Consider the following 13,338-nt stretch of genomic DNA (forward strand, 5'->3'; position numbering starts at 1 on the left):
CGCATTACGGGTTGATCCTCCTTATCTTAAGTTTCATAAAGATAAGGTTGTACTGCGCACAGACATTGCTTTTCTTCCCAAAGTTGCTACGACATTTCACATGTCTCAGGAGATTGTTCTCCCTTCCTTTTTTCAGAACCCCACAACGCCTTTAGAGAGGGGTTGGCATTGCCTGGACGTTCGTAGAGCACTGGCGTTTTATGTAAACAGAACCTCTGAAATTAGGAAAACGCCAAGATTATTTATTAAGTACCGTAAGGATATGATGGGGATGCCAGTATCTTCCCAGCGTTTTTCTTCTTGGGTGGTGTCTGCTATCCGGTTATGTTACAAACTGTCTGGAAAGGATTTGCCTCAGCAGGTTAAGGGCCATTCGACCCGAGCGGTGTCGACGTCAGTTGCCTTCATGAGAGGTGTGCCATTGGATGCAGTCTGCAGAGCTGCCATCTGGACGACGCCGTTCTCCTTTGTATCGCATTACAAGATGGATGTCGTTTCCAGGAGAGCAGCAGATTTTGGGAGATCGGTTTTGTTTTCAGCGGTGGCATGACGCCCGCCGTCCACGGTTAGTAGCTTGCTAGTCTACCATGTGTGCAATTCGTAGTTGACTACGACAGGAAATTATAAGTTGCTTACCTGTAACTGTAGTTTCCTGAGTAGTCACCTACGAATTTGCACAACCCGCCCTTCCTCCCCTCGAGTGTCATGCCTCCGTCTTCTGCTGTTAGGCGGAAGAGAACTGAGGGGGCCTGGCCCCGCATGGGCTATATATACTCGAGAGGGGAGGGGGGAGGGGGGGCGGGGCCAGGCAATGTCATAAATATCATTTTTTAATTCTAGAAGGTTCCGAAGTTTGATCTGCGCAGGCGCAGGAATACCATGTGTGCAAATTCATAGGTGACTACTCAGGAAACTACAGTTACAGGTAAGCAACTTATAATTTATTAGGCTTTTCCTTAATCCCTCTGTATTATTCAAATTTTTCACTTATCCAACATTCTGCTGGCCTGTTTATGTTGGGGCTGAAAAAGCTTCCCTCGGCTTATAATCGGGTCAAGCCAAGCAGTGGAATGTGTTTTCTTTTCCAAATCCTCCCTCGCTCCTCCGCTTCTCCAGAGAGATTCTTGCAAATCTGCAGGAATTACTATTATTCCATTTGAGTCAAAGGGGAGGGAAGGTGGGAAAGGAAATATGTTTCATTTCCTCCTTGTTTGTGTGGCTCTCTTTCAAACTCAACTAATTTCCTGGCTTTTTTTTTATTTGCAAAGAAACAAGAAGTGATCTTTCTGGTGAGGAAGAAGCAATATCTATTCCACTCCTCCCCCATATTTTTTTACAAAAGAAAATAAAGCCCTAAATTTGCAGAAGTCAGCAAGAGAAGGTGTGTTATTTTTTTTGTTCCTAAGTCAACAAAAATGGGGTGGGTTTTTTGGGGGGTGGGTGAGGGAGGTTTTTAAAATTTTGAAATTTATCAGTAACTGCTGCTTTTTCCACCCTCATCTTATACTAAAACGCTTTCCCATATTTTTTTGTGGTAAAATTAGGTGCCTTGGCTTATATTCGGGTCGGCTTATACTCAAATATATACAGTATATTATTATAGATTATTATCCTTATTATATAATACCAATATAATATAATATAGTATAATAATATAATACAATATAATAATGTTTTATATTATATATTATTTATTATAATATTATCCGCAAACCAGATCAACAATTGGGTCACACCGACTACAGAAAACCCCCACACACAGATAGATATCTACATAAAAACTCCAACCATCACCCAAGTCAAAAAAGAAGCACCATTAAAGCCTTGGCAGACTGTGCAAAAAGAATCTGCGAACCCCACCTCCTCCAAGATGAACTGAACCACCTCAACTGGGCTCTCCAAGAGACCATGAAAATAAACAAAATCTGGCTACCAGTATTAAAAAACTCTAAAATTACAACAGCAAAACAGCAGAGAGGAAACAACCAGGCACATCTTAACACCTCTCAACATAAGATTTTCCCAGGCTCAGCCAGGCCTTCAAATGCTAATCAAGGTGGTCAGTTGAAACATTCACACCTAGCTCCAGCAGAGAAGAGCTCTTTGCCCCACCCCAGCCATTCCACAGATATATAAACCCATTGTCCTAATTCCAACAGACCTCACTACCTCTGAGGAGGCTTGCCATAGATGCAGGTGAAACGTCAGGAGAAATGCCTCTAGAACATGGTCCTATAGCCCGAAAAAACCCACAAGAACCTATTATAATATTACTAATATTATATTTTATATTATTGTAATCAAACAACATTATATTATAATAATATTATAACATTATAATAATATATTAAAGTATTATGAAGCCATAATTTAGATCAACAGTCAAGCGGATAAGGAGGGCCCTGCCTGGCAAGCATTGATACACAACCAAAGTCCCAGATTAGAGGCACGGCTATTCAAAGGCTCATAAGCATATTCATTGTTCCCCCCCAAACAGATATGCTGATAAGGTTTTGATGAGCTCAAGTGTCCCGTATTATACATCCCACCTGCTCTTCGAAGGAGGAGATGTTCCACCGGTGGCTTCGCAGGGCCTCCAACAAGCTGCTGGCATCCAGCAGGTGCTCCTCCGTTGCCTCTGCGCCAGACAGAGCTTGAAATAAGGATAATAATAATAAAAACCATCATCATGATTATTATATATTATAACAATTATTTTCTTTGAATGACAGGCTCTTCTTGCGACTGATGTCTCAGGACATTTCTTTGTATATTATAATTATTATCATGTGACATATTATTATTATACTCTGGCATAATATTATGTTACTGTATTATATTATTATTTTGCAATACCATATTATTATATTCATTGAGATTGTTATTATGTGACATTATGATTATCATACTATTATTACAGTTATAATATAAGCAGTATTAAATAATCCTATATTATTATTATTATTATTATACCGTATTATACCATATTATATTATATTATATTATTATGTGGCTTATTATTATTATTATACCACATTATTACTATATTATTTATTTATCTATTATTTTAACTGTTTAAATTGTTATGTTGTATTTATTGTATACTAGCTTGGGGACCCCTGCGCTGCTCGGGTTATTTGAGAAAGGAATTGTATATCAAGGCTGGTCTTTATCAGTTATTTATATGGCTTGCAGTTGTCTCAGGAAGTTAGTGAAGGTACTGCGAGTCCCATCATCTGTGGTCCATCCTCCTCCAAACTGCACCAGGATGGAGAGTGGGTCATGGGGGCTCTCTGTGCCAAGTTTGGTCTTTATTGGTATTTGGATGAGTGTTGCTGTGGTTTCAGGAAGTGAGTGAAGGTACTGCAAGTCCCATCACCCATCATCCGCCCCCCTCCAAACAGCACTGGGATGGAGAGTGGGTCATGGGGGCTCTGTGTGCCAAGTTTGGTCATGATTGGTCATTAGATGAGGGTTGCAGCAGTCTTGGGAAGGGAGTGGAGGTACTTGAATTCCCATCATCCATGATCTGTCCTCCTCGAAAGTGCACCAGGATGTAGAGTGGGTCACGGGGGCTCTGTGTGCCAAGTTTGGTCTTGATCAGCCATTGGATGAAGGTCACAGCAGTCTCAGAAAGTGAGTGATGGTACTGCAAGTCCCATCATCCATCTCCAAATTCTTCCAAACCTCACCAGGATGTAGAGTGGGTCATGCGGGCTCTCTGTGCGAATTGTGATCCTGATCCATCATTGTTGGCAGTTGTAATGGTCTCAGGAAGGGAGTGCAGGTATTGCAAGTCCCATTGTCCATGGTGCATCCTCCTCCAAACCGCACCAGGATGTAGAGTGTGGCATGGAGACTCAGTGTGCAAAGTTTGGTCTTTATCGGTAATTGGATGAGGGTTGCAGTGGTCTCAGGAATTGAGCAAAGGTACCGAAAGTCCCATAATCCATAGTCCATCCCAAGCCAAAACACACCAGGGCGTAAAGTGGGTCATGAGAGGTCTATGTGCCAAGTTTGGTCTAGATCAGTCATTGGATGAAGGTCACAGCAGTCTCAGAATCATAGAATCATAGACTAGAATCATAGAATCAAAGAGTTGGAAGAGACCTCATGGGCCATCCAGTCCAACCCCCTGCCAAGAAGCAGGAATATTGCATTCAAATCACCCCTGACAGATGGCCATCCAGCCTCTGTTTAAAAGCTTCCAAAGAAGGAGCCTCCACCACACTCCGGGGCAGAGAGTTCCACTGCTGAACGGCTCTCACAGTCAGGAAGTTCCTCCTCATGTTCAGATGGAATCTCCTCTCTTGTAGTTTGAAGCCATTGTTTTGTGTCCTAGTCTCCAGGGAAGCAGAAAACAAGCTTGCTCCCTCCTCCCTGTGGCTTCCTCTCACATATTTATACATGGCTATCATATCCCCTCTCAGCCTTCTCTTCTTCAGGCTAAACATGCCCAGCTCCTTAAGCCGCTCCTCATAGGGCTTGTTCTCCAGACCTTTTATCATTTTAGTCGCTCTCCTCTGGACACATTCCAGCTTGTCAATATCTCTCTTGAATTGTGGTGCCCAGAATTGGACACAATATTCCAGATGTGGTCTAACCAAAACAGAATAGAGGGGTAGCATTACTTCCCTAGATCTAGACACTATGCTCCTATTGATGCAGGCCAAAATCCCACTGGCTTTTTTTGCCGCCACATCACATTGTTGGCTCATGTTTAACTTGTTGTCCACGAGGACTCCAAGATCTTTTTCACACGTACTGCTCTCGAGCCAGGCATCCCCCATTCTGTATCTTTGCATTTCGTTTTCCCTGCCAAAGTGGAGTATCTTGCATTTGTCACTGTTGAACTTCATTTTGTTAGTTTTGGCCCATCTCTCTAATCTGTCAAGATCGTTTTGAATCCTGCTCCTGTCCTCTGGAGTGTTGGCTATCCCTCCCAATTTGGTGTCGTCTGCAAACTTGATGATCATGCCTTCTAACCCTTCATCTAAGTCATTAATAAAGATGTTGAACAGAACCGGGCCCAGGACGGAACCCTGCGGCACTCCGCTCGTCACTTCTTTCCAGGATGAAGAGGAAGCATTGGTGAGCACCCTCTGGGTTCGTCCGTTTAACCAATTACAGATCCACCTCACCATAGTTTTGCCTAGCCCACATTGGACTAGTTTCCTTGCCAGAACGTCATGGGAGACCTTGTCAAAGAAGGCCTTCCTGAAATCCAGGTACGCTACATGCACGGCATTCCCCACATCTACCCAGCTTGTAACTCTATCGAAAAAAGAGATCAGATTAGTCTGGCATGACTTGTTGTTGATAAATCCATGTTGACTATTAGCAATGACCGCATTTGTTTCTAAGTGTTTGCAGACCACTTCCTTAACAATCTTTTCCAGAATCTTGCCTGGTATTGACGTGAGGCTGACCGGACGGTAGTTGTTTGGGTCATCCTTTTTTCCCTTCTTGAAGATTGGGACCACATTGGCCCTCCTCCAATCTGCTGGAACTTCTCCTGTTCTCCAAGAACTCTCAAAGATGGTTGCCAATGGTTCTTCAATACTCTGGGGTGGAGTTGATCTGGCCCTGGGGACTTGAACTCATTTAGAGCGGCCAGGTATTCCTGTACGACTTGTTTCCCAATTTGGAGTTGGATGTCCTCAAATCCCTCATCCACTCCGTCTTGCTGAGGTTGAAGATGACTTTCTTTTTGTGAGAACACCGAGGCAAAGAAGGTATTAAGTAGTTCTGCCTTTTCCTTATCCCCTGTCAGCATTGCCCAATTTTCTCCTCGAAGAGGCCCTATCGCCTCCTTGTTTTTCCTTTTTCTACTGACATAAGAAAAGAATCTCTTTTTATTGTTTTTAACGTCCCTGGCAAGCCTGAGCTCGTTTTGTGCTTTAGCCTTGCGGACCTTTTCCCTACCGGTGTTGGCTATTTGTTTGAATTCTTCTTTGGTGATTTCTCCCTTTTTCCAGTTCTTGTGCATGTCACTTTTGTGTCTCAGCATAGTTAGAAGTTCTTTGGACATCCATTCTGGCTTCTTTGCACTTGTCCTATTTTTTCTTTTTGTTGGCACGGTTGGAAACTCCCATCCATCCGTAACTCCCTTGTCTTTTAGTATCTGTGTCCACGGAATGCTGCTCAGTCTTTCCTTCATTTTTTGGAAATCAGCTCTCCTAAAGTCCAAAATGCAGGTTTGACTTGTCTTAGTTTCGGCCTTTCTTTGTACCTCAAATTGCAGGAGCACATGGTCACTTGCCCCTAAGGATCCTACCACTTCAACCGCATCAATCAGGTCCTCCACATTTGTTAGGATGAGATCAAGAGTAGCCAATCCCCTTGTTGCCTCTTCTACCTTCTGGACCATGAAATTGTCTGCAAGGCAAGCGAGGAATTTGTTGGACTTTGCACTCTTGGTTGAGTTTGTTTTCCAGCAAATATCGGGATAGTTGAAATCGCCCATGACTACTACATCTCTTCTCTGTGCCTGTTTGGTCAACTGTTGGCAGAAGACTTCATCAAGTTCTTCCTCCTGGCTTGGAGGTCTGTAGTAGACTCCTACAACAAGATCTTTTTGAGTCCCAGTTCCCTTGATTCTTATCCAGATGCTTTCAAGCTGGTTTCCCGGATTGCTGTCATGCATTTCTTCTGCAGCATAAGAGTTTTTGACATATAAGGCTACTCCGCCTCCTCTCCCCTTTGTTCGGTTTCTGTGAAAGAGGTTATAGCCCTCGATGAAAGTGAGTGATGGTACTGCAAGTCCCATCATCCATGGTTCATCCTCCTCCAAACTGCAGTAGGATGTAGAGTGGGTCATGGGTGCTCTGTGTGCCAAGTTTGGTCTTTATTGATAATTGGATGAATGTTGCTGTGGTCTCAGGAAATGAGTGAAGGTACTGCAAGTCCCATCATCCATGGTCCATCCTCCTCATAACAGCACCGGGATGTAGAGTGGGTCATGGGGGCTCTGTGTGCCAAGTTTGATCTTCATCAGTCATTGATGAAGGTCACAGTGGTCTCAGAATGTGAGTGATGGCACTGCAAGTCCCATCATCCATGGTCCATTCTCCTCCAAACTGCGGTAGGATGTAAAGTGGGTCTTGCCGGCTCTATGTGCCAAGTTTGGTCTGTATTGGTAATTTTCTGACACAGCCTCTGGCCTTTTCCTCTCCTCTTGTCACCTCAGAATCTTGGAATGTTTCTGGCTGGCCAATCAGAGACCATATGCAAATAGTACCACAGTGGCAGCCAATCAGAATGCTGCCACATACACCTCCCGTCCTCCGCATACAAACACTGACTTTTATTATATAGAAGATAGATAGATGTAATGTGGCTTTGAATTTGCCATGGTCTGTAAGCCACCCTGAGTCCCCCAAGGGGTGAGAAGGATGGGGTATAAATATAGTAGTATAATAATAATAATATAATAATAAGTGGCATATTATTATACCATATTATATTACATTGTACTAGCTGTCCCCTGCCACGCATTGCTGTGGCCCAGTCTGTGTGTAAGTGTTTTCTGTCTGTATATATATTTGTGTATATGTATATATATATACATATGTATATATGTATATGTGGGCAACCTGGAAGTCCCTGAATAGACTCAGAAGCGGAGTGGGCAAATCAAAAGACAACCTGGCAAAATGGCACTACCTAAAAGAATCCCATACCATGTGTGACTGTGGAGCAGAACACACAACTCTGCATCTGTATGCTTGTCCATTGTGCCCTGCCTCATGTACAGAGGAGGAATTGTTGGAGGCCACAGACAATGCCGTTGCTGTTGCCTGTTTTTGGTCAAAAGATATTTAGCCACCTGCACACCTTCTATTTTTATCAGTTTTATAATAAATTATGCAATGCTTTTGATATGAAATAATAATAATGCATATATATATATGTGGTTTTGCTCATGCATTGTAATGTATTTTTTGTTTTTTGGATTTTTAAGTCTCTTCTGCTGCTTTTTTCAGTGTTTCTATGAGTGATGGCCAATTGTTGGCCTGATAAGTGTGTTGTGTCCAAATTTGGTGTCAATTCGTCCAGTGGTTTTTGAGTTATGTTAATCCCACAAACGAACATTACATTTTTATTTATATACATTATTATTATATTGTTTTTATTTATATACATTATTATTATATTGTTATAGTATTATTAATATTATAATATGTGATATAATAATAACATGCCACATATTAAATATAGTAATAATATTATAATATAATGTGGTATAGTAATATAATATCACTTAATAATAATAATAATAATAATAATATAAAGTCACATTATTATTATTTATTATTATTTATTTTCCGCTTACCTTGGAGGAGACGGAGCAAGGCGACCGAGAGTGGCCGTGGCTGGGCATGGGCGTGGCTGGGGGTGTGATCTTGCAGCCATTGGAGGAAGGCTGGGCAGGCGGCCAGGCCTTGCAGCAGGGCGTTCAGGAAGCAGGTGTTGCCCAGGTTGAGCAAGCCGGGCACTAGTCCTGCAGCAAAGACAGAGAAAGCCATCAGGACTCCAACTCCCAGGAGCCTTTGCCAGCTAGGCCAAGGGATGGGCATTCTGGGAGTTGGAGTCCCAAGTGGCAGCTTCTTCTCTTACCACTCCGGCGCTTCTTCCTCTCCACAACAGGGCCCCAAAGGACGTACAAGCCGGCAACCACAGCGGCCGCCACACCTCCAAGCAGTGTCCAACCATGCATCCCCCTATCAAGAAGCAGGAAGAAGATTAATAATAATAATAATAAAGGATTCTATAATAATAAAATAGGATTCTATATAATAACACAATATAATATTATATTATTATTCTGTGACATATTACTATTATACTATCTTATATTATTGTATAATAATAATCTATACACATAATAAAAGTGAAAATATGTATGTGTACATGTGGCTGGACTGCTACTTACACAGACAGGCTCCCACTACAACAAACCAACCAATGAGGAACCACAAAAGCCCCCCCTCCCCCAATGACATTGCAGGTTATAATGAGCACCATGAACATGTACAAGAGCCCTGTCAATGTCCTCCACAAACACCATACTGCTCACCAACCAAGTGAAGGGAAAATTCGATCCTAGATTTTATTCTGGCATGCTGGTGTGGAATTGGCATGACCCCACCCACTGCCTCTTCCTTAGCCTTTTCTAATTCCACACCAGCATGCCAGGATAAAATCTAGGATCGAATTTTCCCTGGCACACAGCAAACAGAGGAATTGATCAGCAATGAAACATACTGGAGAGGTTTGGGGGGAATTCACCTTGATTTATAGGAGTTGTAAGTCCTGGAATATATAGTTCATGTGCAATCAATGAGAACTCTGAACTCCACCAACAATGGACCCTGAACTAACTTGGCACACAGAACCCCCATGAGGAACAACAAATACTGGAGGTCTTTGGAGGGATTTTTTTAAAAATAGGAGTTGTAGTTCATCTACAGAGCCCCTTGGTGGTGCAAGTTAAACCACTGAGTGAACTTACTGACCAAAAGGTTGGGGAGCTGGGTGAGCTTCCACTGTTAGGCCCAACTTCTGCCAACCTAGCAGTCCAAAAATATGCAAATGTGAGTAGATCAATAGGTACCACCTTGGCAGGAAGGTAACCGTGCTCCATGCAGTTATGCCAGCCACATGACCTTGAGGGCGTCTACGGATAACACCGGCTCTTTGGCTTAGAAATTGAGATGAGCACATTCCCAAGAGTCTGACTCAACTATACTTAATGTCAGGGGAAACCTTTACCTTTAGTTCACCTACATTCAGGGCACACTATCAACCCAAACTATGATGGATCTGGACCAAACTTGGCATGCATACCTGATATGCCAAAATTTGAATACTGGTGGGTTTTGAGAGGAAATGGCCACGACATTTTAGAGTTATAGGTACTGAGATTAATGCATACAATGAGCACTCTGAACTCCACCAAAGATGGAATTGGACCAAAGTTGGCACACAGAGCTCCCATGACCAGCAAAAATATTTGAAGTATTTGGGGAAAATTCACCTCAATTTGGGGGAGTTGTAGTTCACCTACATGCAGAGAGCACTGTGAACCCAAACATCAATGGATCTGGACCAAACTTGTCAAACATTCCTTTTTTTTTTTTAGAATAGTTTTTATTGATTTTGTATCAGTAATGAACATATAACAGTAACAGTAACACACAGTACAAATGCCCATGACAAAACAGTAACACACATTACAAGTGCACATGACAAACAAGACGAACAAAGTAATACCAAACATAACATGACTTTCGTACGTAACTTTCGTACGTAACATCAATTGACACGTATATATTTATTTATTCGTGTTCCTTGTTATCCCCCCTGATCCTCCCCCCTTGATTGATTTTACTTAATGCCTAGTTTAGTTAATTTCTTCTTATTCCTTTTCCCTTTTTCGTTTCTCCCCCCCTTCGCTCCTTCATTAGCGGTGGTAGGGGATGGTAGGGGGGGCATGATGAGGTAGGGGAAAAGGATTCGGAGTAGGTTTGAGTTTACTAACTCCTAATAGATGAGACATTAAGGTATTTGAAACCTTAGGGTTGGGTTACCTGAGGAGGGGAGGGAGTTGTGAGATCTAATTATAACTATACCCACCACCTTGAATAACCCTAGTGACATTAAAAGTACTTCCAAGGATATTCTGGACAGTAATTATTGTAGTGGGCAGTAATTTGCCCTTTTGTTCTGTTTGATTATCATACATCGGATGGCTAGTATCGTTCCCTTGAGAGCTTTCGCTATTCTATACTGATATTAATTTCGTTATTTGATCTGTTAATGTATTCTATAAAGCTTTTCCAGTTGGTTTTTGGTGGTTTAGGTATGTTTTGAGATATTTTATGGGTTAGGATATCCATGTTCATTATATCCCATACTTTTAACAACCAATGATCTATCGAGGGGATTTCTTTAGATTTCCAAACCTTAGCTATAACTGTTCTGGCTGCTGTGGTAAAATAGAAGAACAGTTTGTCGGAGTTTTTGTTTTGGAGGGGGTCTGTAATTCCCAACAACATTGCTTCCGGTTTAAGTTTTATTTTCTCTCTTAGTATTATCTGTAAAGTTTTGTTCACTTTTTGCCAGAAGTTTTTTATTCTCCTACACTTCCACCATGTGTGGATGTAGCTTCCTTTATGTCTCCCACATTTCCAACATGTATTTTTGATTTTCCCCTTACTGAATTTGGATATCCTGTCCGGTGTATAGTACCATCTGTAGAATTGTTTATACCAGTTTTCTTTCATCTCAGTTGAATATGTGTATTTGATTTTTTGGCGCCAGACCTCCTCCCACTCTGTCATATTTATTGGTCTACCTATATCTCTAGACCACTGAATCATGTTGTGTTTGACCTGGTCTGTTTCCGTTGCCCATGTTAAGAGTTGCTGATAAGTTCTTTTAATTAGCTTGGTCTCGGTTTTAAGTATTTTATCCCAGAAGGTTTCTTGAATCTGGAATCCACTTTTGACGTCGATTCTGTAGTTCTCTAGTATTTGCTGGTATTGGAACCAGGAGATAGATTCGTCGAGTTGTTTAAGTTCTTCCTGGGATTTTAATTTAATTTCACGAGGGTCTTTTTTCAGAAGTTGGGTATAGGTAAGCCATTTTTCTCTCGGCAGGTCTCTCATGTGTTGGGCTTCGTTCGGTGAAAACCATAAGGGGTTCTTCTGTAGAATCTGTCTTTGTATTTGTCCCAGACTTTGAGAAGTGCGGCCCTACTTGGATGGTTTTTAAAACACTTCTCTTTTTCCGCTTTGCCTCTCCATAAGTAACCGTGCCAGCCTTGATGTAAGTCGAAACCCTCTAGGGATAGAATTTTGCGTTTGTTTAGGGTCGCCCAATCCTTTATCCATCTTAAAGACGCTGCCTCATAATATAATTGTAGATCTACTTGTCAAACATTCTTGATATGCTGAAATTTAATTACTGGAGGGGTTTGGGGGGAACTGACCTTCTTTTCTGGGAGTTGTACTTCACCCACAACCAGAGAAACGGTGATCTCCACCAATGATGGACCTGGACCAAACTTGGCACACAGACCTCCCATGACCCATTTTATATCCTGGTGTGGTTTGTGGAAGGATGTACCACAAATGATGGGCTTTGCAGTGCTTTCATCCACATCCAGAGACTACTACGGGCCCCACAAATTATGAACCTGGACCAAAATTGCCACACAGACTCTCCATGATGTACTTTACATTTTGGTGAGTTTGGGGAGAGGATGGTCCAGGGACGATGGGAACTTCAGTATCTACACTTCCAGAAACCACTGCGACCCTCACAGATGACGGTCCTGGACGGTCCCAAACTTGGGACACAAAACTCCCATGACCAACAGAACATACTGGAGGGGTTTGGGGAACTGGTCCACCCGCATGGTAGTTGTAGTTCACCCTGCACCCAGAGAACTCTGAACCCCACCAATGGCAGATCTCGACCAAGCATGGGACACAACCATGGTGACCAACACAACATACTGGAAGTGTTTGGTGGACAACTAACCCACCCACGTGGGAGTTACAGTTCACCCTGCATCCAGAGAGTATTCTGAAGTCCCCAATGGCAGATCTGGAACACATGTTACACAAAGAACCCTGATGACCAACAGAATATACTGGAGGTGTTTGTGGGGGGGATGACCCACCTGCATGGGAGTTGTAGTTCATAGAGTCATAGAATCAGAGTTGGAAGAGACCTCGTAGGCCATCCAGTCTAACCCTCTGCCAGGAAAATCGCATTCAAATCATTCACACTGCACTCTCAACTCCATCAATAACAGATCTGGATCAAACTTGACACACAAACTCCACATGCCCAACTGTGAATATAGGCGGAGTTTGGGGGTGATTACTCTGGGGAACTGGAAGTTGTAGTTCACCTGCAGAGATACTGTGACCCCCACCAACAGTGGACTAGGACCAAACTTGGCACACAGATGGCCCATGACCAACTGAACCTACTGATGGGCTTTGTGGGAATGGACCTTGATTTTGGGAGTTGTAGTTCACCGGCATCCAGAGAGCACTGAACCCAGCCAACGTCGGCTCTGGGCCACACTTGGCACACAGACCCAACATATCCAGCTGTGCATACAGGCCTGGTTTGGGGAGGATTGACTCACGATTCTGGGAATTGTAGTTCACCCACATCGTTATGTATTTTCTAATAGGAGTATTCATAAAAAAACAAGATCAAAAACGGGCATTTTTCTAACAAATAGTGTTACTAATTAACTAAATGATATTACCTAACCCCTCAAAATAAACAATGCCTTTTTCAAATAACCCGGGC

At 42.5% G+C, this 13,338-nt stretch overlaps 1 protein-coding gene across 3 annotated transcripts in view; it reads right to left on the reverse strand.

The window, feature by feature from the left end:
* The window catches only part of USP30 (ubiquitin specific peptidase 30), a 29,100-nt gene that overhangs the window by 15,501 nt on the left and 261 nt on the right, over positions 1-13,338 (reverse strand). For all 3 annotated transcript variants that reach the window (XM_067473056.1, XM_067473055.1, XM_067473054.1), the window contains exons 2-4: positions 8,620-8,723; positions 8,336-8,503; positions 2,550-2,653 (exon numbers count right to left, since the gene is read on the reverse strand). In XM_067473056.1, coding sequence (XP_067329157.1) covers positions 2,550-2,653; positions 8,336-8,503; positions 8,620-8,719 — 372 coding nt within the window. In that variant the 5' untranslated portion in view covers positions 8,720-8,723. The remainder of the gene's footprint in view (positions 1-2,549; positions 2,654-8,335; positions 8,504-8,619; positions 8,724-13,338) is intronic.

The sequence above is a fragment of the Anolis sagrei genome, chromosome X (genome assembly GCF_037176765.1).
Source record: "Anolis sagrei isolate rAnoSag1 chromosome X, rAnoSag1.mat, whole genome shotgun sequence".
Lineage (NCBI taxonomy): Eukaryota > Metazoa > Chordata > Lepidosauria > Squamata > Dactyloidae > Anolis > Anolis sagrei.